Source organism: Salvelinus fontinalis, chromosome 13 (assembly GCF_029448725.1).
Source record: "Salvelinus fontinalis isolate EN_2023a chromosome 13, ASM2944872v1, whole genome shotgun sequence".
Lineage (NCBI taxonomy): Eukaryota > Metazoa > Chordata > Actinopteri > Salmoniformes > Salmonidae > Salvelinus > Salvelinus fontinalis.
Genome location: NC_074677.1, coordinates 26,044,180 through 26,066,664, shown reverse-complemented (window position 1 = coordinate 26,066,664; position 22,485 = coordinate 26,044,180). Strand labels below are relative to the sequence as shown.

The 22,485-nt window shown below is 43.5% G+C and overlaps 1 protein-coding gene and 1 pseudogene across 8 annotated transcripts in view; both read left to right on the top strand.

Annotated features, from left to right (window-relative positions):
* LOC129868313 (nuclear receptor corepressor 1-like) overlaps positions 1–10,048 on the top strand; it is a 121,391-nt gene extending 111,343 nt beyond the window's left edge. For 5 of the 8 annotated variants that reach the window (XM_055942181.1, XM_055942180.1, XM_055942182.1 and 2 more), the window contains 10 exons: positions 2,477–2,940; positions 3,185–3,415; positions 4,435–4,583; positions 5,078–5,316; positions 5,552–5,698; positions 6,072–6,214; positions 6,431–6,484; positions 6,721–6,909; positions 7,134–7,313; positions 7,516–10,048. In XM_055942181.1, coding sequence (XP_055798156.1) covers positions 2,477–2,940; positions 3,185–3,415; positions 4,435–4,583; positions 5,078–5,316; positions 5,552–5,698; positions 6,072–6,214; positions 6,431–6,484; positions 6,721–6,909; positions 7,134–7,313; positions 7,516–7,688 — 1,969 coding nt within the window. In that variant the 3' untranslated portion in view covers positions 7,689–10,048. Of the gene's footprint in view, positions 1–2,476; positions 2,941–3,184; positions 3,416–4,434; positions 4,584–5,077; positions 5,317–5,551; positions 5,699–6,071; positions 6,910–7,133; positions 7,314–7,515 lie in introns of those variants that run through there. The other 3 variants (XM_055942179.1, XR_008761743.1, XM_055942183.1) reach the window with 3 other exon arrangements.
* Positions 10,049–11,170: 1,122 nt separating this feature from the next.
* The window catches only part of LOC129869125 (zinc finger SWIM domain-containing protein 7-like), a 31,481-nt pseudogene continuing 20,166 nt past the window's right edge, over positions 11,171–22,485 (top strand).

Genomic DNA, 22,485 nt, shown 5'->3' with positions numbered 1-22,485 from the left:
ATATCAGTGTGGATGACGGATCACCACCTCAAGCTGAACCTCGGCAAGACGGAGCTGCTCTTCCTCCCGGGGAAGGACTGCCCGTTCCATGATCTCGCCATCACGGTTGACAACTCCATTGTGTCCTCCTCCCAGAGTGCTAAGAACCTTGGCGTGATCCTGGACAACACCCTGTCGTTCTCAACTAACATCAAGGCGGTGACCCGTTCCTGTAGGTTCATGCTCTACAACATTCGCAGAGTACGACCCTGCCTCACGCAGGAAGCGGCGCAGGTCCTAATCCAGGCACTTGTCATCTCCCGTCTGGATTACTGCAACTCGCTGTTGGCTGGGCTCCCTGCCTGTGCCATTAAACCCCTACAACTCATCCAGAACGCCGCAGCCCGTCTGGTGTTCAACTTTCCCAAGTTCTCTCACGTCACCCCGCTCCTCCGCTCTCTCCACTGGCTTCCAGTTGAAGCTCGCATCCGCTACAAGACCATGGTGCTTGCCTACGGAGCTGTGAGGGGAACGGCACCTCCGTACCTTCAGGCTCTGATCAGGCCCTACACCCAAACAAGGGCACTGCGTTCATCCACCTCTGGCCTGCTCGCCTCCCTACCTCTGAGGAAGTACAGTTCCCGCTCAGCCCAGTCAAAACTGTTCGCTGCTCTGGCACCCCAATGGTGGAACAAACTCCCTCACGACGCCAGGTCAGCGGAGTCAATCACCACCTTCCGGAGACACCTGAAACCCCACCTCTTTAAGGAATACCTAGGATAGGATAAAGTAATCCTTCTAACCCCCCCCCCCTCCCCCCCCTTAAAAGAGTTAGATGCACTATTGTAAAGTGGTTGTTCCACTGGATATCATAAGGTGAATGCACCAATTTGTAAGTCGCTCTGGATAAGAGCGTCTGCTAAATGACTTAAATGTAAATGTAATGTAAATGTAAATAAGAAGTTAATAAAAAAAGTTTCATGTAAGAAGTGCTCATCATTTGAAATAGGCTACATGTCATATTAAACAGCATGCACTCTAAATAGGTCAGGAGCCAAACACGATTGAACGAAAATGTATTATTAATGTAATGTATACTATATTATTTCAAGGCTGTAGCCTACAAAGAAATGCATTGTGAAGCATTTGCGAGTGAGACGCAATTGGCTGGTAGGGACATAAAGTGCACCACATTTAAACAACATTTTGTTGTATTAAATCATTAGTCTATAAATTGCATATATAGGCTGTGACTTACTTACAATTAAATACAAATTAAACGAAAAATGCATAGTTAGGCTCCGTCTGCATTGCTTTTTTAAAAATAATTTTAAAAAAAAACAGGAGTTTGGTGTGAGAATGTGGCTTCAGGCTCATGCGATGGTGCCTGGAGAGCAGGCCAGCATTGGAGAATATCCTCACCGTGCTTGCAGAGCCACTGGAGATACTAAACACCCTTTTGGCCACTCTTGCCAGGCTGGGCGTAGATGCAGAGGTTTTTATTTTTATAGGTAGGAATTTGGTTTTCATACAAAATAGCCCAATCAAAAGTGAAAGCTCCTTGAAAGTGAGAATAAGCCAGGCCTATTGGGACAAAATCATATTATGGCTGTGTGTGTAATGGGAAAAAATGAATGAAACTTTTAAGAGATCTGAGTTTTAGTTTATAAATATTTTGCTACAATGACACACTTAGTTAGCAACCCATCTCATTCCTTTCATTTAGCATGTGCACGTAGTAAGTATACCATCAATATTTAGTGAACTCCATGACAGTAGCTAAAGCAAGGGTCTATAGCAGCACATAAGTAGACTACAAATGCATGCTGGAGCGGGCATGCCCTGAGCTCATGAAGTGAGTGCTACTGGAGCGAAAGTGGTAGCGTGCAAGAAGGCCGACGCACCAGCCTTTGGGAATCTAACTCTGCGCTCTAGTCACACACTGCTCTTCGCTCCGCTCACATACTCTGGTGGTCACAAGATGCTGACTGGTTTTCTGATCCACTTGATTTTTTTTATAGGTGACCAACAGAGGCATATCTTTATTCCCAGTCATGTGAAATCCATAGATTAGTTTATTTCAATTGACTGATTTCTTTAAATGATATGTAACTCAGTAAATTGTTGCATGTTGCGTTTATATTTTTGTTCAGTGTGTGTGTGTATGTATGTATATATATATATATATATAATACCAATACAATGTTAACGCCTCCATCACCGATAGCGTCATTGCATTTTGGTACACCAGAAGTGCATTAATTTCCAATGGAACGCTGTGTTTGCCATGCAGCATTGCAGAGGGCAGTGTGTTCTGTGTGGTGCATACTTTGGATTTATCGAACGTATGCATGAAACTATGCGTAGACAGCTTGACAGAAGGTGAATGTTTAACTTGTGTTGCATACATATCCAGATGATGCTGCATACCATTTTGCATGATGACGCTGTTGGTGTGATCGAGGCATAACCCTCTACCTCTCTCTGCCCCCTCCAGGCCGGCAGCAGCCCAGGCAGGAGCCCGTTACAGCACTGCAGCCGACGCCCTGGCTGCCCTGGTGGACGCTGCCGCCTCCGCCCCTCAAATGGACGTCAACAAGGGCAAGGACTCCTCCAAGCACGACCGAGACGACGACATGTCTTTATCATCATCTGCGGTGGCCAGGCGGCAGCACGAGCAGCAGCAGGAGGCAGACAGACACTCCATGCAGTCTCCCTACGGCCCAATGTCTCTGCCAGGGGGGAAACTCCACCCAGGATATGCTGAGGGGCCCAGTGGTCCCCAGGGGAGTAAGGACAAGGGTCCTCCCAGCAAGTCACGCATCGAGGAAGAGCTGAGGACCAGAGGAAAGACCACCATCACGGCCGCCAACTTCATTGACGTCATCATTACGAGCCAGATCGCCTCGGATAAGGACTCCCGGGAGAGAGGCTCCCAGAGCTCCGACTCCTCCAGCAGTTGTGAGTCTTCCACATAGAACAGTATAGAACGTAGACACAATGGGACAGATGGGATGGAAGGCAGTACGGAACACTGCTGTGGTGGTTAGAAACCTGGATATAGATTTGGTTTGCGTTTTAATTCCCAACATGTAAGACTTAACAACATAGCAAATAACAAAAAATAAATACAAATTCTAATATCTCATATGTTAGTGAGAGGGTTGTTTTATAAGTGTGTGTGTGTCTGTGCCTGGCCCTGCAGTGTCGTCCAGTCGGTATGAGATCCCCAGTGGAGGAGCCATCGATGTGATCAGCCCAGCCAACTCTCCAGCCCAGTCCCAGCAGCAGCAGGACGACAGGGACCGGGCCGACAGGGACCGGGCCGACAGGGACCGGGCCGACAGGGAGAGGGCCGACAGGGAGAGGGCCGACAGGGAGAGGGCCGACAGGGAGAGAGCCGACAGGGACCGGGCCGCACAGGCAGCAGCACAAGGTGAGATCAAATCAAAGTTTATTTGTCACATGCGCCGAATACAACAGGTGTAGACCTTACAGTGAAATGCTTACTTACAGGCTCTAACCAATGGTGTGAAAAAAAGGTGTGTGTGTGTGTAGGTAAGTAAAGAAATAAAACAACAGTAAAAAGACATTTGAAAATAAGAGTAGCATGGCTATATACAGACAGCGGTTAGTCAGGCTTATTGAGATAGTATGTACATGTAGGTATGGTTAAAGTGACTATGCATATATGATGAACAGAGAGTAGCAGAGCGTAAGAGGGGTTGGCGGGTGGTGGGACACAATGCAGATAGCCCGGTTAGCCAGTGTGCGGGAGCACTGGTTGGTCAAGCCAATTTAGGTAGTATGTACATGATGGCACTATATACTGTGAGAAATACATGAATATATGTTCTCAGTGCTGGTTTCACTGACACAGATTAAGCCTGCACCTGGACTAAAAAAAAGCTTGCTCAATAGTGAATATCTATTGAAAGTGCATTTCAGTCAAGGGCTTAATGTGTCTGGGAAACTGGCCCTTACTGACCGGTAAAGCTCTATAGATGCCATATGGAGACTTGAAGTATTCTCTTGACGCTCTCAAATCACTCTTTCTCAAGTACTGTTTTCCTTTTCCAAGGTTTAAGTTACCTACCATGTCCTACATGAGTACAGTACAATCTCTGTACTCAGCTGACTTCAATACAAAATTTTACCAACTCTACAAGCTGTATTGAATTCAGGTTACTGCAGAGGCATACAGTATCTTATAGTGATGATATGGTGTAAACATACTACAACCCGAATGACTCTTCACCCGAGTCATCTGAGTACAACAGATATAGCAGACGACACCATTCCATTCCCCACTAGCCCCCGTCTGGTCACCAGACCGCTACACAAGCTATTTCTGTCCGCTGGAGGCAAATGTATATCAGTTGGTGCTGGCATACAATACAGTGCTTCTCCCCCTCCCGCAACTCAGTTGTGTGTGTGTGTGTGGAATATTCTCAGCAGCTGGCATGCGTCCCTTTGACATGATCCGCTACCGCCAGTCAGCAGAGTCCCAGCAGCCCCCCTCCTCCCAGGCTGACGGAGGGTACTCCCAGTCCCAACAGGTCCCCAAGACCCACCGGGTCATGACGCTGGCTGACCACATCTCGGTAAGACACACTGGTAGCTTTCCACAGTTGCATGCCATGTCATTGCCTGCGCAGTCGGCCATCAGATTGATATATCATATTATGTGGTTATCTAATATGTTAAAACTAATCAGAGATCTATCAGGCAACTGCAATGTAGTCAGCCTGGAACACACCCACTGACTGAAGAAGAGCCCAATGACTCATTCATTCATAACCCTTTTTAACTGTGTTCCTGAGTCAAACTATCCATATTCTGTGTAACCAATACAAATTACTTTACCAAAAATGTATGTACAGTATGCATCCTATATCACTTTTTGTTGAGTGATGATATCTTGAGTGATCCATCGACTGAACTGCAAATGATGATCTCAACAACTCTGACAACAGCCTCTATTAGACAGCTTAAGAGAAATACTTTTAAGAGTAGTGACTGAAAATGTATGTGTGCCTCCAAGTACTAACATCTCCCTGATCTGTCTCTCCCCTTGTCCTCTCTTTCTCCTTTATAGCATATCATCACCCAGGACTTTGCCAGGAACCAGGACCCTCCTCAGTCCTCCACTACCATCTCTGCCACCACCACATTCCAGAGTGCCCAGCTGCCTGTGTCTATCTTGGGCCCCGGGGGTCGTGCCAAGGGCCCCAGCCGCTACAGCCCAGAAAACCAGGCCCAGGCCCCATCACACCACCAGAGACCCACACCCACCAGAGTGTCTCCCGATAATGCCCCTGACAAGCCCAGAGCCAGGTACAGTAACAGGACCTGCCGGTAGCCCAACACAGCCTCTTCACCAAGGCAGCCTGGGACATGGTCATTAGGGTACACCATAGCAAAATGTTTTGCAACGAAAAACAAAAACTTGTGTTCAGGTAGTACCTCCATGCAAAACGTTTTCTCCCTACTGAACATAACCCTGGTGGTACACCTCTGACCACTCCATCAGATTCTCACTTTTTGATCTTTTCCTCTGTGCCTCCCCCAGACCTGGTAAATCCCCTGATCGGGGTAGCAGGGGGGCGATAGAGAGCTATGAGCCCATCTCCCCTCCCCAGAGCTACCAGGATAAACAACAAGAGGCCAGAGAGCAGCAGCAATCACAGAGGCGAGAGGCTGACCAGCCTGAGATGAGGTGTGTAGGACTGGCATATCTTCATAAGAAGTGGGCGTACTCCCATTGTCTTTCAATGTTTTAACTAGGCTTATTTGTATGTTTTGGTGTCTTTGAGGTTTAAGTGACAAACTAAAAAGCATGACAGATTTTATTTTTGTATGTCTACATGCATTTGTGTGTGTGTGTGTGTGTGTGGATCCTGGATACCGTCCCCTGGCAAAAGGACACATGGATTCAGTGCCCATGGGCGGAATGTGTCTTGTGGGCAGCTGTGACCCATTTGGCATGCCAACGGAGTGGAAACTGGGGAGAGGTGCCAGTTGCACGCTAGCCTACTCAGCCATCTGCTGCCTGACTCTTAACCCCTATGGTGGCCTTTCTCTGGTTACAGGGGTGACTCTCGCTCCCCTGGCAGTGTCAGCTACCTGCCCTCCTTCTTCACCAGGCTGGAGAACACCTCCCCTATGGTGAAATCCAAGAAGCAGGAGATCATTCGTAAGTTGAACTCCTCTGGTGTCAGTGATTCTGATGTTGGTAAGTGTGCTCTCTTATCTACCTTGTACTAACGTCATTTAAGAAAGCTTTCCAAAATGGAAATAATGTGACATTTGATGGAACTCAACTTATACAGTATTCAATTAACATATAATGGGATGCATTGCACTCATTTCTCATTTTCACAAGGGGAAACATTGTAACCCATTTTAGTTTCAGACATTTTGTTTACTGTGCTATCATTTCTCCTTTCAGGAAATGCACAACCAGGCACAGAGATCTTCAACTTGCCTGCTGTGACCAGCTCAAGTGCGTTTAGATATTTCTAACACCATAGGATCCCATTCTATCACCATTCAAACAAACTAGAATCATTTAAACCAGCTACTTGTGGGTGGTGTTCAGTAAGCACCAAAATGGAATAAAATACATTTAAACAAACATTTTTCTAAATGTTTTCTGTTTGCATACACTAAAGAACACGACCGTGCTGGCTGCTCCATATCTTCCCTGTCTAATCGTCCATCGTGTGTTTGGCCCTCCAGGTAGCGTGAACCCCAGGAACCACTCTTTCAGCGACCCGGCCAGTAACCTGGGCCTGGAGGACATAATTCGCAAGGCCCTGATGGGGAACCTGGAAGAAAGGCCAGAGGAGCACCAGGGAGGGCCTCAGCCCAGCTCTAACACCCCTAGCAACGAGGCCCGCCAGGAGGCCAACCCTTCACCTAGCATGGGTCAGTGGCAAACAAGCACACATACAGCCAACTAAAACATTTATATAGGAATAGACACACATTCACATGCACACACAAGGAAATTACTGTCTCTATAGGCCCATCGTGGGAATCAAATTCTTAGAAATTCTGATATTTACAACAAACTCACCAGACTAGTCCTAAGCTTTTGCTAACTCTATTGCATTATAACTAACTCTTTTATTTGTCTGATTGTCCAACAGGCAAACAGAAACTGCAGAGCAAAGCCAACAGCCGAAAGTCAAAGTCGCCCAACCCAGGCCAGGCATACGCAGCAGCAGCAGGAGGGGAGCGGCCCTCGTCAGTCTCTTCCGTCCACTCAGAGGGAGACTACCACCAGCAGCCCCCTGCCTGGTCCTGGGAGGACCGGCCCTCGTCCACAGGTACTTAAGGCCCTTAGCCCCATATAAACCTTGACTGTCTGGCCATTTGTCTGTACATCATTCCACATTAACAGCCACACAGGTATTCATAAATCTGGATTTTATTTTCTTGTATCTCAAAAATAGATTTTCAGCCTGACATAAGACACAAAGAACAATCTGAATCCCTCTAATGACTATCCTGTCTCACTTTACTCTACAGGCTCCATGCAGTTCCCCTATAACCCCTTGACCATGCGCATGCTGAGCAGCACACCCCCCACCTCCATACAGGCCCAGCAGCCCCCACCTGGAGGCCCTCTGGGGCAGCGTGTATGGGAGCGAGAGCCCCTACTGTCAGAGCAATATGAGACCCTGTCAGACAGTGATGACTGATCCCTGCCACGAGAATCCTACCTGCCCCCCATCCCACCCCAGAGGAAGGGTAGGCCTTTCAGTACAGGCCTGCATGCCCACCCCCCAAAACTATCCTCACTTACTGGTGCTGATCGAGTGTGGGGAGAACAGGGGGGTGTGGCGGTGTCCCTTTTGGTGCAAGTGCGCCCTCTAGCTGCCAGTAGGAAGAAAGGCAGCGAGTGACTTCTGACGGGCTGGAATCTTCAGGATGGACTGACTGACTCCCTTTATGTCCAGAAGCTTTGATAGACACAGCCTGCCAGGACGGAGAACGCCTGAGTGATGAAGAACTTGTAATGTAAAAAGATGGAGATTTTTTTTTTTGTGTGGTCAATTTCTGTAAAGAAATACTTTTCTTTAAGAAACATCATTGTATGTAAATAGAGTAACCTTTTGCAGTGTTTTCTTCTTCTGAACTTTCAGTGATGCTTTTAAATGGATCCACTTTGTTTTTGAATGAATGGGGGGGGGGGGGGGGGGTTTAAATCTTGAATATCAGTCGGTCTCTCCCTGTCCGTCTCTTACCCCCCACCTATCTAGCACCACAGTGAAGCTGAGAGACAGAACCTGTGGGTTGTACTTGAACAGAGAACTGTAGGAGAAGCCCTGACCACCAAGCACCACCAAAGCCTGTTGTGGACATAAGTGAATGAAACAAACACACGTTAACATTTCAATTGCGGCTTTGTAATTTGATGCCTGCCTTTGCAACACTGTGGAGAAAGATGATGCATGGATGTAACAATATTCCCCCTGATCTAGAACTTAAAGCAAGCTTTTGTCAGTCAGTCACCACACCCTTGAGAAAAACAAAACAAATGTATTTGGTACAAGTTGAGAACACTGGTGTAGGAGCAAGCAGAAAGGTGAAAGAAGACTAATTAATAAGCTTGATGTTGTTTCTTCTCCTCATGACTACTTCTGGGCCCCCATGTTGATCTGAACTCTGTCATTGAGCCAATAGTTTTTGGATTAAGCTGACCACCACTACGGTGGGTGTATTGTATGGCACACAGTCTGACCCGTAGCTATCCCTCTAGGGTTTTCAACAAGTGCAGAATGTTCTACTTACAGTACTCTGCAACCCATGTCGTCATGGTAACTAAAGTACATCAGGAACCTTTTCTAGATGTTCACCCATGCCTTGTGGCTGGAGAAAAATAAGGCAGCTTTAAACACATTTTCTCAGAGATATAAGTTGGTGTTTTTTAATGTTTTTGTTTTGTATCCTTAGCCCCCCCCCCCCCCCTTTTTTTTGTATACTGTCCAGACAGAAAACCGATGTGTGATTTGTCTTGTGTTTTAGACAAAAAAAGACAACTAACCAAACATAAATGGTCTGCACCATTGTTGCACTTTTTGCTTTGTATCCTTTGACAACAAAAGCATACTTTCTACCTGTTGTATAACTTATTCACGCTCCTGCAGAGGATTGTACTGAGATGTGCTTTGACTTTGCCCATCACTCATGGAAACCTGGATGTTTATGACCGAGTTCCTGTCTTCTCTTGTAGCTGGTACATGGTTTTGTAGTGTGACATGCATTGCAGTTTTACTTTTGTTTAGGGTACAGTCAAGATGTTAAGGAAGAGTTGCTTTTTTGCTGTCATGGTGACTATTCAAATCCATGGCCTCTCAATATTCTAGATTAATATCAGCCGTTTTTTGTCAACAGACATGTAGCTTCTTTAAATTTTGAATTGTGACTAGGTCAACATTGATAATGACAGTAATGTTCCATTGCAAGTCCTTTATGTCCGGATATGTGAAAGCATACCACGTGTTTTGGTTCTCTCAGCTTTTGCTTTGCTTAAATAACAATCCCAATCTGCTCTAAACTAGATTTTTTTTTTAACAAAAAAACATTGATTTGTTTTTTAACAAAAAAACATTGATTTGTTTTAAGTCCTAGAGCTCAGATTTTTGCTATCATTTTCAACATCAGTTATTCAACATCCTATTTTTGATGGGATGTCAAGTGTTTACAACGGCAATGACAAAAAGTTTACAAAACTTGAATCTTAAAGAAAATCGAAATGAAGACAAATAATTAGTGCATCTTTTCAGCTCGATGTGTGAGTCCAAAATGGCAACCTATTCCCTATATAGTGTACTACTTTTGACAAGAGCCTGTGCACCATATAGGGAATAGGGTGCCATTTGGGTGACATCCAATCTGTCAAACATCCAGTGCTATTTTTTTTTGCCTGTTTAAAATTTGAGACTTAAACTCATGTATCCCATGATGTTGAAATGCAATGTTTGTGTCGCACAATGTCTCTTAGTCTATTACAAGAGTTCAGACCAATCAATAAAGTGGATCAGTTCTCCACCTCAAACATTTGCATCTTTATTTCCTTCTCTGATTGGTCGTTGGCTTACACGTTCTGAGACCTCCATCACTTAGTCTAGGGCTAGGCCAAGAGACTAACGGCTCCATCCAATACAAGGCAAGACTCATCTATAAGTGCCGCAGCATCTCAGTGCAAGAGGTGTCACTGCAGTCCCTGGTTTAAATCCAGGCCGCATCACATATGGCAGTCCCATAAGGCGGCGCACAATTGACCCAGCATCGTCTGGGTTTGGCTGGGGTAGGCTGTCATTGTAAATAAGAATTTATTTAACTAGGCAAGTCAGTTAGGGTTAAATTAAAAAATATCATTATAATGACTCCTTACAGTATAGTGAAATGAATAACAAAAAATTCAACTTTCATTGCTAAAATGTTTTTGGTATGCCGAAGAACCCTCAATGGAACAGCCTTTTCACATTCCTGCTGAAGACTAACAGATGGTAGATTAGGGCAAAAGCCAGCAGCAACCGCTACAGAGTGGTGGTAACTCTGCGAGTGCAAGTTGTTTTGGTGTGGCGAAGAGAGAGCAAGGTCGCAGATGCCCTGATCCCTTTGCTACACTTGGACCAGAAATGCAATCTTTGGTTTGGAATGTGGGATCTCTGCCATGAGGTACGCCTGCAATTCTTTTAGAGAACAGACATGAATGATTGATGTAAAAGTTCTAGTCTATGCTGTTTCTCATTGTTGTTTGACGGCTCTGGTCTCTCACCATATGTCCTCCGCTGCCCGGTCTCTTCAGGACCACAGCAGGAGGTGGGAAGGGTCCTGGCGGACCATGACCAGTGGCTGGCCCAGGGAAAATAGCAGGAAATACATCCTGAACCTTCCCAGCCATAGAAACATAGGGAACAGTTAGTTAGACGAGGACTCTACCTTGTCTATAGACAAAAATACAGAACGAAAACTGTGTAATATAAGCTGATAGCCTATTTGTTGTATAAGCCAAGACAGTCAGTTAGCATCCATTTGGGGTTGTAAAGAAACATAATCAATGTGTGCTAAGTGCCTCCTTATTTGGGCAGTCTCACCTGAATACCTCACACCCCTCTGCCCATGACAGACTCAAGAGGGGCCAGCCATCTGGCTTAAAAAGCCTAAGTCCATCATGAGGATCCTGGGTGGAGGCAGGCACCCTCGTCCATCCTTCTGCAATGACACGCCGCAGAGACCTGAGATCTCAACAGCTCCTTCCCTCATCCTGTCCAAGTTCCTGAAAAATAGGAAATGTATCGCTTAAAGCAGTCCGGTGGTTTTCAAGTCAGAACATGTCATTTCAGGAACTAATGTAATTGCCCAGGTATAGGATTGCAGCTTGGTATAACGCACTACACTCAACAGTCTACGTTTGTAGAAACACCAATTTCATCTTACATTAAACATATCATACCATCTTTCCATTGGAGTCAAATTCATCCCAGTAATTGTATGGGATAAATACAACCTAAACATGCTCAAAGAAATATAAATAAAGCAGCTAGAGAGAACTATCACTCTCCTGAACATATTTTACATTGACATTTTAGTAATTTAGCAGACACTTATTCAGAGTGCATACATTTTCAAACTTTTTCGTACTGGCCTTTGAACCCACAAACCTGGCGTTGCAAGCTCAATGATCTATCAACAACCACACGGGACCCCCACACATATTTCTCAGGATCAGCAGGGCAGGCCAGTCAACCGTGTGAAAACAAAACAATATGCCTTGCTTGTTCAACTATAAATGTAGCTGAGGAACGCTCAACTAAAGTTTCAGGTTTAAATGTCACGTGCACAAGTACAATGAAATGCCTTTCTTGCAAGCTCCAAACCCAACAATGCAGTAATCGATATCAATGTAGAGCTAAAAAATAACATAAGGTAGAACAAAACCACACGAGAAATAAGAAATAACACGAGAAAGTAAGAAGCTATATACAGAACCAGTTCCAATACCATATTTTGCAGGGTGATAGCGGTAGATATCAGAGCTCGTTAGGAGGAGCTATAGGAGGACGGGCTCATTGTAATGGCTGGAATGGAATCTTAGAACGGAGTCAAACACGTTTCCATGTTTGATGTGTTTGGGACCATTCCAAGGATTCCATTCCAGCTATTACAACGAGCCCATCCTCCTATAGCTCCTCCCACCAGCCTACTCTTTTAGATATGTGTAGAGGTAAAGTGATTAGGTGTCAGGATATATGATAGAGTAGCAGCAGCGTAAATTATGATTGTATGTGAGTGTGTGTGCGTGTGTGCGTGCGCGTGTGTAGAGTCAGTATAAATGTGTGTGCATGTTATGTGTGTGTTGGAGTGTCAGTGTGTGTGTGTAGAGTTATTTGAGCGTGCATAGAAACAGTACAAAAATACCATCTTGACCAGCTGGTCAGCCAACTTAACCAGCTAGCTAGACCATGCTGGTCAGACCAGCATAGAAGAGCATGGATCAGCATAAACCAGCATGGACCAGCTTGAAAATGTAGGCTGGTCTATGCTGTTTTTTTAAAGTAGGATAGTTCTCATATACTATTTTAATAAATTCATAAAAAATCCTACAATGTGATTTTCTGGATTGGTGGCTGACTAAATACTTTTTTGCCCCACTGTAATTCTCCACATGGCAAGATGTGTTATTTAGGAAATGTTTTACTAACGTATGCAGGCCTCAGTGTCAAGGATGGATGCAGATCAGGGGTACTCAACTACTATTTGGGAAGGCCACACACATTTCCTAGGTGGCAAAAGGTCCAGATGGATATGTAATTTATCTTGTAGTAACAAACCCTCACCTCGCGACCCATGTGACCCCAAACTCTTCACAAACCTCTTGTTGGCAGAAAGAAAATGTTGCAGTTTGTAAGCTAATTTCCTGCAACTCAACACATTTTGCCATGGGGCGGAGATACATTTTTAAAGCTAATTTCCTGTAATTCTACTCATTTTGGCATGTCTTATGTGTGTTCATATGATACCCGAGTGACTCAACAAAATCAATGGGTGTCGAGGTCCCTGGTCACGTAATCCGGCCATGATAACTACAAGATTTAGATAGCTGGTTAGCCTAATTTACCTAGCAAACACGGGCTAGTTGGTCAACTGGACATTTTTGTCAGGTTATAAATAGCTCTCTAAGACCTGTCAGTGAATGTGATAACTAGAGGAAAACTGCCCTTGCACTACCACATGTCAAAATTGCACCTTGTGCATTCTACTATTACAACTCTCAACAGAATTAAATTAAAAGCCTGACTGAGTTCTTAAAAATGAAAACAATGAAGTTGGGACTCGCGATCCTTATTTGACCTCGTTCTGTGTCCGGATCCGGACTACGGTCTACCTGTTGAGAATGGCTGATGTAGATTATCCGATTGAAGAAAAGTGGGGAAAATGGCTGACATGGAGAACTTCCTGTCTCTTGTTTCTTGTAGGCCTACAGAGTTTATATTTTAAACACCCACTTTCTCAATTGTTAGAAACTTGGGGAGGATTGAAAATGATTTAATTGTACTTTTTTTTCATTGATTTACACAAAATACTCTATAATATCGAAGTGATTTTTTTTATATATGAATTTTGACCAATTAATACAAATTACATAACTAAACTGTAGTCATTGCATAAATACATAATAGGGGTTGACATCATTTTTGAATGACTACCCCGTCCTCTGTCCCCCAAACATAGATCTGTAAGGTCTCTCAGTCAAGTGTTGAATTTCAAGCACAGATTCAACTACAAAGACCAGAGAGCTTTTCAGAAGCCTCAAAGAAGGGCAGTGATTGGTAGATGGGTAACAACAATAAAACAGACACTGAATATACTGTATCTTTAAGCGTATTCAAGTTAATAATTATGCTGTGGATCATGTATTAAACCACCCAGACACATCTAGGATGCAGTCGTCCTTTGTAGTGACTCCACAATAATGACCTAAATGACAGAGTGAAAAGAAGAATACAAATATTAAGAATTAAAATATTCCAAAACATGCATATGTACTGTAAGGCACTAAAGTATACTGCAAGAAAGAAAAAAACACTGCAAAGGAATATACTTTTTGGCCTCAATGCAGAGATTTAATTTTGGGCAAATCCAACACAACACATCGCTGAGTAACTGCCTCCCTATTTTCAAGCATGGTGGTGGCTGCATCATGGTATGGGTATGGTTGACATGGGCAAAGACTGAGGAGTTTTTCAGGATGAAAAAAGACGGGATGGAGCTAAGCACAGGCAAAATCCTAAAGGAAAACCTGCTTCAGTCTGCTTTACATCAGACACTGGGAGAGGAATGTACCTTTTAGCAGTACAATAACCTACAACACAAAGCCAAATCTACACTGGAGTTGCTTACCAAGAAGACAGTAAATGTTCCTTAGTGGTCAAATAACAGTTTTGTTTTAAGTCCACATGAAAATCTATAGCAAGACATAAACATTGCTGTCTAGCCATGAAAAGAATAATGGGCAAATATTGCACAATACAGGTTTGCAAAGCTCTTATGAGACTTACCCAAGAAGACTCATAGCTGTAATCACTGCCAAAGGTGTTTCTAACATGTGAATCCATATCTAATCAAGGTATTTTAGTGTTGGTTATTTCTATTCATCTTCAAAAATTATAGATTTTTGACAAAAAATGATAATTAAATCCATTCTAATCCCACTTTGTTACACAATAAAATGTGAAGATATCCAAGGGGCTGTAGACTTTCTATAGGCACTGAATTAATTACAGGTAACTGCCAAAATAAAGGAAACACTTGAGTAAATGAGGGATACAAATTACTGTAGCTATTATTATTTTACTATTGGCTAAACATAATGTAAACAACTTAGTACTTTGACCAACATATATCCCAATCCCAGTATGCACTATAAATATTGCAAGCTTCTAATGGATTACAGGTAGACAACTGATTCATTTTGTATCATACATTTTGAATCTCGTGCTTTAATGTTGCGCTTTGCCCATAAACTTTTCTCTGGCACATTTACAGGTTCTGAGATGCCTTTATTTTTACCTGCGGTGGCCGAACAAATCTTCAAATACATACAGAAGACGGAAGAGAAAACTCTAAGTGAATTATAGCTTGGAAAAAACCCACTAGTTATCTCATCTGTGAATGTCATGCAAATACATCTCTAGTCGGGTGTGCTAGCCAGCAGATGGCACTGTTGTTATGGCTTTTTTATTACTGACCATTTTGTCTGAGTTTCCTGTTTTTATCACATCTGTTGAGACAACACAGATGTTTGTCTGAAGACAACTCTCATTGGACTGAAGACTGTTCCATTAATTGTATCAGCCAGCCATATTCTCCCTTCAACATTTTGGACATGAATTTAATTCTAACCGTTTTTTTGTAATTTCTCTCTTTACTTTGCACCACTGAGATTTCCTCTCTCGCCCCCTCAGATTATCACTCAGCCTGGTTCAGTCATCACCAGTAGACTATGTTTGTATCATAGACCAGACTTTGAATAATGGCCTCTGGATCAAAGAGATCAAAATGAACTCCTCCAGTCCAAACCAAATGTTGAATATCCTTGAAAACATATTTCAAGAAAAGTTGACCAAGTGCTGATTTATAACCTGAATCTTTCCTGTGAATATAGTATACCCTATAGCAGGCTTCCTGAGATTTAAAAATAGATGTGCTATTGCACCAGAAGGAGGACTGCAAAAGGCATTGCATGATGTGGGCTAGGGAGAGATAGTAGGCCTAGGCTATTCTATGCCCTTCATGATGTCAGTAGCTACACTCCTCTTCATTGAGGTCAAGCCCTTACTTTCTCCAGAAGCTGTCAGCCTACTCCTCTCTTACTGTCTTCATGATAATTAAGTATATAAAAGCAAATTGCGAATTCACTTTTCATTATACTGTCTGAGGAATTATCTAGTAATGAGGGCACCTGAGTGGCGCAGTGGTCTAAGGAACTGCATCTCAGTGCAAAAGGGGTCACTGCAGTACCTGGTTCGGATCCAGGCTGCATTACATCTGGCCGTGATTGGGTGTCCCTTAGGGCGGCACACAATTGGCCTGGGGTAGGCCATCATTGTAAATATGAATTTGTTTTTACCTGACTTGCTTAGTTAAATAAAGGTTACATTTAAAAAATAAATAATCCTATTTTAGGCCTATAGCTTATTTAAAACCAGATAGAGAAATGATTCTAACTCCATCACTGTTTTTGTGTGTTTTCATTGCAGTTGCTGATGATCTGCTCATTGAGTGTTACTGTACCTTTCACCTCTATTTAACCTGGGATTCTTCTCATGGTGTTGCACCAGACCCTTTCTCATCATGGACACACCTTGTTTACCAATAATCACATTTACCATTCCAGACATATTTTTTGCCAATTCTACACACGTCACATTTAAGGTCACTAAAAATAGTTTAGAACACTCCACGACAATCAAAATACACCACAACACAATAGTCATAGCTTTTTGTAGGGGTGATCCTTCTAGAAACTGTCTCACGTTACTGAAATTGAGTGAGTGTGTTTTATTGGGGAAACTGGTGGGCGAGTGAATGGCCTTTTGTGGCCACAGTGAGATGGAGATGTCGTCACTGTCACCTAAACAGACATACCCTCCCTTATTGGTTGGCTGGTTGGTGAGGCATTTCCTGATGTAGTGGGTGCTGTGGCCATAGCTGTGGCTGGGTCACATCCTGTCCTGTGTTTTGTTAATCATGAAGGGTAATTTGCCTGGTTTAGTATTTTCTCCATTAAAAGAGCTAGCCTTAATATGGGTCCCTCTCCTTGCCTGTCCCCTGTCCCTGTCTCTCTCCCATGATAAGGTTTGTGTTTGGCTCCTGTGCCCTGCAGGCCCTGGACCTGGTGGACCAGCGCTCTGTCACCTGTGTCTCATCCCCCAGTGGACGGACAGCATATCAGGTGAACATCTGCTACCCACTTTGTACTAGGGTTTAATACTGGTGACCGGTATACCGAGATATCCCGACGGTTACTGTGGACTTACAGTCAGCTCCAAAATGATTAGCACCCTTGATAAAGACTAACATAAAAGACTGTATGAAATAAATAATACAAACACAGCTATATTGTATGCAGAAAAAGTGGAAATTATATTATTTTATACCGATACAGTTGCATACATACATACATACACATATATTTTTTTATATATATATATTTCCTTCATTACCCTCCAACCCTTCCACCCCTCCCCCAGTTGGAGCAAACTAGTGAACAACAGCGCTTAGGCCTGTATTTCCATCTTATACATACTGTAATATATACACTGTACTATATACATTATATGGACACAGTCTATTTTACAATAGATTTATTTTGTTTGTTTTTAATTCTTGTCCTTCCTTTACCCTCAACCTCTCCCATATATTTATGATGTCCATCCGGTTCTAATCCATAACCGTTCCCTACAGTACCAGTCCCAGACTCCTTGTAGGTCATGTTGTCTTGGCTGATAGCAGGGCCTGCCTAGTCCAGTCAGTGTAGTTCAGTTGTGTTCATTGTGACTTAACTTTCCTGTAAATGCCTTCAACTGCTTTTATATAATGGGACAGAAAAAAACACAATGAAGCTAAATACAGACAGTGGTTTCTGTTTCTTTAGGATAAATTGTTTTATCCCCTTTCCCTCGAGGTTTTGGTGACCTCTGTGGTCAATTGATGTGATGTTTATTTGAAATGATTAAGCTATAATATGATGTGGTTCCGGGCACAAATTCAGTTCTACATTTCAAAAGAAATGTAAATATTTTTAATGATGTGATTAAAACATATGTGAGTGAAAAGAAAGCACAAATCCTACCATGCAGATAAAGTGTTGGAAAGCCTAAAAAGAAACAAGAAGATAAGTCTTCCAATCACACAATTTACAACATATAGTCATGTCCAAAAGTATTTGATTCCTTGATAAAGATGAGCCAAAAGACTGTATAAATGAAAATCCCCTATTGAAAATCCCCTATTTTCATTACTTTTTCATTACTTAAGACACATTCTAAAATGTTGTATGAGTTGGAGAACACATTGGGAGGGATCTCTGAACATTCCTCCATACAGAATCTTTCCAGATCCTTGATATACTCCATCTGCGCTACACCGCTGGTGTGCTTGGCCAAAGACCTCTATTTTTGTGTCATATGACCATAAGCACCGGTTCAATCCAAGTGCCATTGTAGGCGGATCTATGGTCAGATGTTAAGGGGCTATTTTGCTTCTACTGGTGGAACCCCATTGAAAACCTGTGGTTTGAATTGAAGAGGGCAGTCCATAAGTGAAGACAAAGGATATCAAGGATCTGGAAAGATTCTGTACAGCATCAGTGAGCTGTGCTCTCTTCCAATATATTTGGAGTAACTCATTACCATGGCTTTGTTGTTCTTTAAAAACATAAACCCCCAAAATCATGAAATGCTAGCTATGTCATTTCTCTTAGATAACTTTTTCTCCTCCTGTCTTTTACTTTTTGACCACTAATCTTTAGGGAGGATGTGATTTGAGAGCAAATGTCACCTAGCTATTGTTTTCAATCTACCCCTCCCCTGGACCTTTCTGTCCATGGAGAAAAGGAGGTCATTCAGAAGTATTGGGACACATCCCGAGGGAGGAAGTGCGTAAATGTGTGGGTGTTTTGTGTTTGGGATAACCTGATCTTCATTTAGGTTAGGGTGTCTTGTTTTGTGGTCTGAGGGGGAGGGTACACCATATTTGGGCAGTTGAGATTCAAGGTTTCCTCTGATTCAGTATTGGAAGACCTTTTGTTTCTCTCCTCCCCTGAATTATTAGCCAGGAGGAAATACTTTGTCCTTCTCTGAATTTAATTGAACTTTAGTCTCCAGGGGATTTTAATCAACATGTCAATTACATTATAATGGGCAATACAACAATGCAACCTGGGACAACTGTCCAAGTGGCACAACGTTGAATGTTATGGTGTTGTTCATGGTGGTGGAGGATTGCCACAGTACCTGCTTCCTATTTTTCATCCATTTGGCAACCCTCCAAACGAAAACCAGGGCTATTAACAGTGCATATTGTTTTATTTAAAAAAAGAGTGCGTGTTTTATGTTCTCTCTTTAAAATGCCTTGCTGCAGAATCCCTAGTTAGACAGAAGCCTACAGCCCAGTGTCTGTATTACCTTGTCTGTCACACCCTGATCTGTTTCACCTGTCTTTGTGCTTGTCTCCACCCCCCTCCAGGTGTTGCCCATCTTCCCATTAACCTGTGTATTTATACCTGTGTTCTCTGTTTGTCTGTTGTCAGTTCATATTGGCATGTCAGGTCTTACCGCCTTCCTGTTGCTCTAGTTGTGTTTCCTAGTTTTTCCCGGTTCTGACCATTCTGCCTGCCCTGACCCCGAGCCTGTCTGCCGTCCTGTCTGCCGACCTGATCACGAACCTCGACCTGCCCCGTGTTTCTAATAAATCTGAGAACTGTACTATCTGCCTCCCGTGTCTGCATCTGGGTCATGTCCTGTCGTGATATTGTCAGCCCTGGCTAGAGGCTCCTATAGTTATAGTGTGGGATACTAACTGATAGTAGCCATGTTGCCTCATGAGTTTGTTTTACATAAACAATAGGTTGATAAATGCGACTCCTGCTTTCCCTTCTCCTCTTCTTCTCTTCTGCTATCCCTTCTCATTTCCCTGTGTTCAGTTACACAGATTGTAGTTAGTTATGCTTGCCAAGATATCTTGTAGTAGTGGTCTATAGTTTTATCAATAATTGTAAATCATTGTTAAAAACCTGCCCTACTCTCTGTGTTCCACACTCATAACCAGGATGTAACCCATGGAGTTCCAGATAATTACCTGAACGTTCTGTATCATGACTACAAATATCACCTTTCTGCTTGTGAAGGACACAATATGCTCCTCACCCCAGTACCTGAGGACACATGATGAATGAATCTGTTTGATTGATTGCACATTATTTTGCACCACTTATGGAAGACATTAACTCAAGAATACATTTGTGAGACAAGTGTGAGTATTTCTGTCCAAATCATTGAAAAATAGTCTAAGGGACCTTATGTAGGCTGTTGGGTGGACAGATGTTAGCAGGGGTACTCTGCCCTATCTTTTACGAAAACATTTCCCAGAAAGATTCCAGGAGCATTATTTAGGGTAAATCTGTCAGCATCATGTAGGTGTCACCAACCCACCAACCCACACGTCTGACTCTGTCCAGCAGCTCAATGCTTTTATGAGGCCAGAAACTTTAGTGTCTGGAACCATGACACAGTTACTTGGCCGTCACTTCTGAGGAGAAGCTTGCAATAGCACCTAACTCAGTCAGAGGAGCTTAGCCTAATACTTGAACCCCCTTTTCCTATGTACTTTGTAGCTCTGGGCTAGGGAGACGAGCCGCTCTGGGACTTGTTGCTCTGGTCTTTGTTTTATTATTGTGCCTGCTGTGAAACTAATGAATACCTTGGCCTATCCCCTGCTCATAGCTTGCTACTGTTTGTTTGCCACATTGGCTCATCCATAACTTTAGGTGACCTTTTCCGTGAGAATATGAGGTTGTGCACTGGTTGACAGTTGTGACCCATTGGTTGTGACAGGGCACAGAGAACCAGGGAAAAGTTTTTGGCGGAATAGCAACATGCTCTTTTGAAGCAGCTTTTCAAAGGGCATAATTCTTGGAAAGCAACTTTTTTTATGCTGTAATTTCTGCAACAAAAAAATGTTTTGTTGACATACTGTATCATTAAGTATCCGACCTTGTAAGTATCAGGTATCAAGGTAAGACCCAGATGCAGACTGTTGAAGTAACAATGTTTATTGTAGCAACAGGGGCAGGCAAAGACAGGTCAAGGCAGGCATGGGTCGATAATCCAGAGTAAGAGCCAAGGTACAGGACGGCCGGCAGGCTCAGGATAGGCAGAGGTCGGTAATCCAGAGGGGAGCAGAGGTACCGATCGGCATGCAGGCTCAGGGACAGGCAGAGTGGTCAGGCAGGCGGACTCAGAGTCAGGACAGGCAAGGGTCAAAACCGGGAGGACAAGAAAAGAGAGACTGGGAAAATGCAGGAGCTGAGACACAAACTGCTGGTTGACGCAAACAAACAAGACGAACTGGCAACAGACAAACAGAAACGACAGGTATAAATACACAGGGGATAATGGGAACCCTAAAGATTGGAAAGCTGCCACAGTCATCCCCCTCTTCAAAGGGGGTGACACTCTAGACCCAAACTGTTATAGATCTATATCCATCCTGGCCTGCCTTTCTAAAGTCTTCGAAAGCCAAGTTAATAAACAGATCACTGACCATTTTCGAATCCCACCGTACCTTCTCCGCTGTGCAATCCGGCTTCTGAGCTGGTCACGGGTGCACCTCAGCCACGCTCAAGGTACTAAACGATATCATAACTACCATCGATAAAAGATTGTACTGTGCAGGCGTCTTCATTGACCTGGCCAAGGCTTTCGACTTTGTCAATCACCGTATTCTTATCGGCAGACTCAACAGCCTTGGTTTCTCAAATGACTGCCTCGCCTGGTTCACCAACTACTTCTCAGACAGAGTTCAGTGTGTCAAATCGGAGGGCCTGTTGTCCGTACCTCTGGCATTCTTTATGGGGGTACCACAGGGTTCAATTCTCGGGCCGACTCTTTTCTCTGTATATATCAACGATGTTGCTCTTGCTGCGGGTGATTCGCTGATCCACCTCTACGCAGACGACACCATTCTGTATACATCTGGCCCTTCTTTGGACACTGTGTTAACAAACCTCCAAACAAGCTTCAATGCCATACAACACTATTTTCGTGGCCTCCAACTGCTCTTAAACACTAGTAAAATGAAATGCATGCTTTTCAACCGTTCGCTGCCCGCACCCACAGCCCGACTAGCATCACTACTCTGGACGGTTCGGACATAGAATATGTGGACATCTACAAATACCTAGGTGTCTGGCTAGACTGTAAACTCTCCTTCCAGACTCATATTAAACATATCCAATCTAAAATTAAATCTATAATCGGCTTTCTATTTCGCAACAAAGCCTCCTTCACTCATGCCGCCAAACATACCCTAGTAGAACTAACTATCCTACCGATCCTCAACTTCGGCGATGTCATTTACAAAATAGCCTCCAACACTCTACTCAGCAAACTGGATGCAGTCTATCACGGTGCCATCTGTTTTGTCACCAAAGCCCAATATTCGTCGCCAGACCCACTGGCTCCAGGTCATCTATAAGCCTTTGCTAGGTAAAGCTCCGCCTTAATCTCAGCTCACTGGTCACGATAACAACACCCACACATAGCACGCGCTCCAGCAGGTATATCTCACTGGTCATCCCCAAAGCCAACACACCCTTTGGCCGCCGTCCCTTTCAGTTCTCTGCTGCCAATGACTGGAACAAATTGCAAAAACCGCTGAAGCTGGAGACTTATATTTCCCTCACTAACTTTAAACAGTATTTAT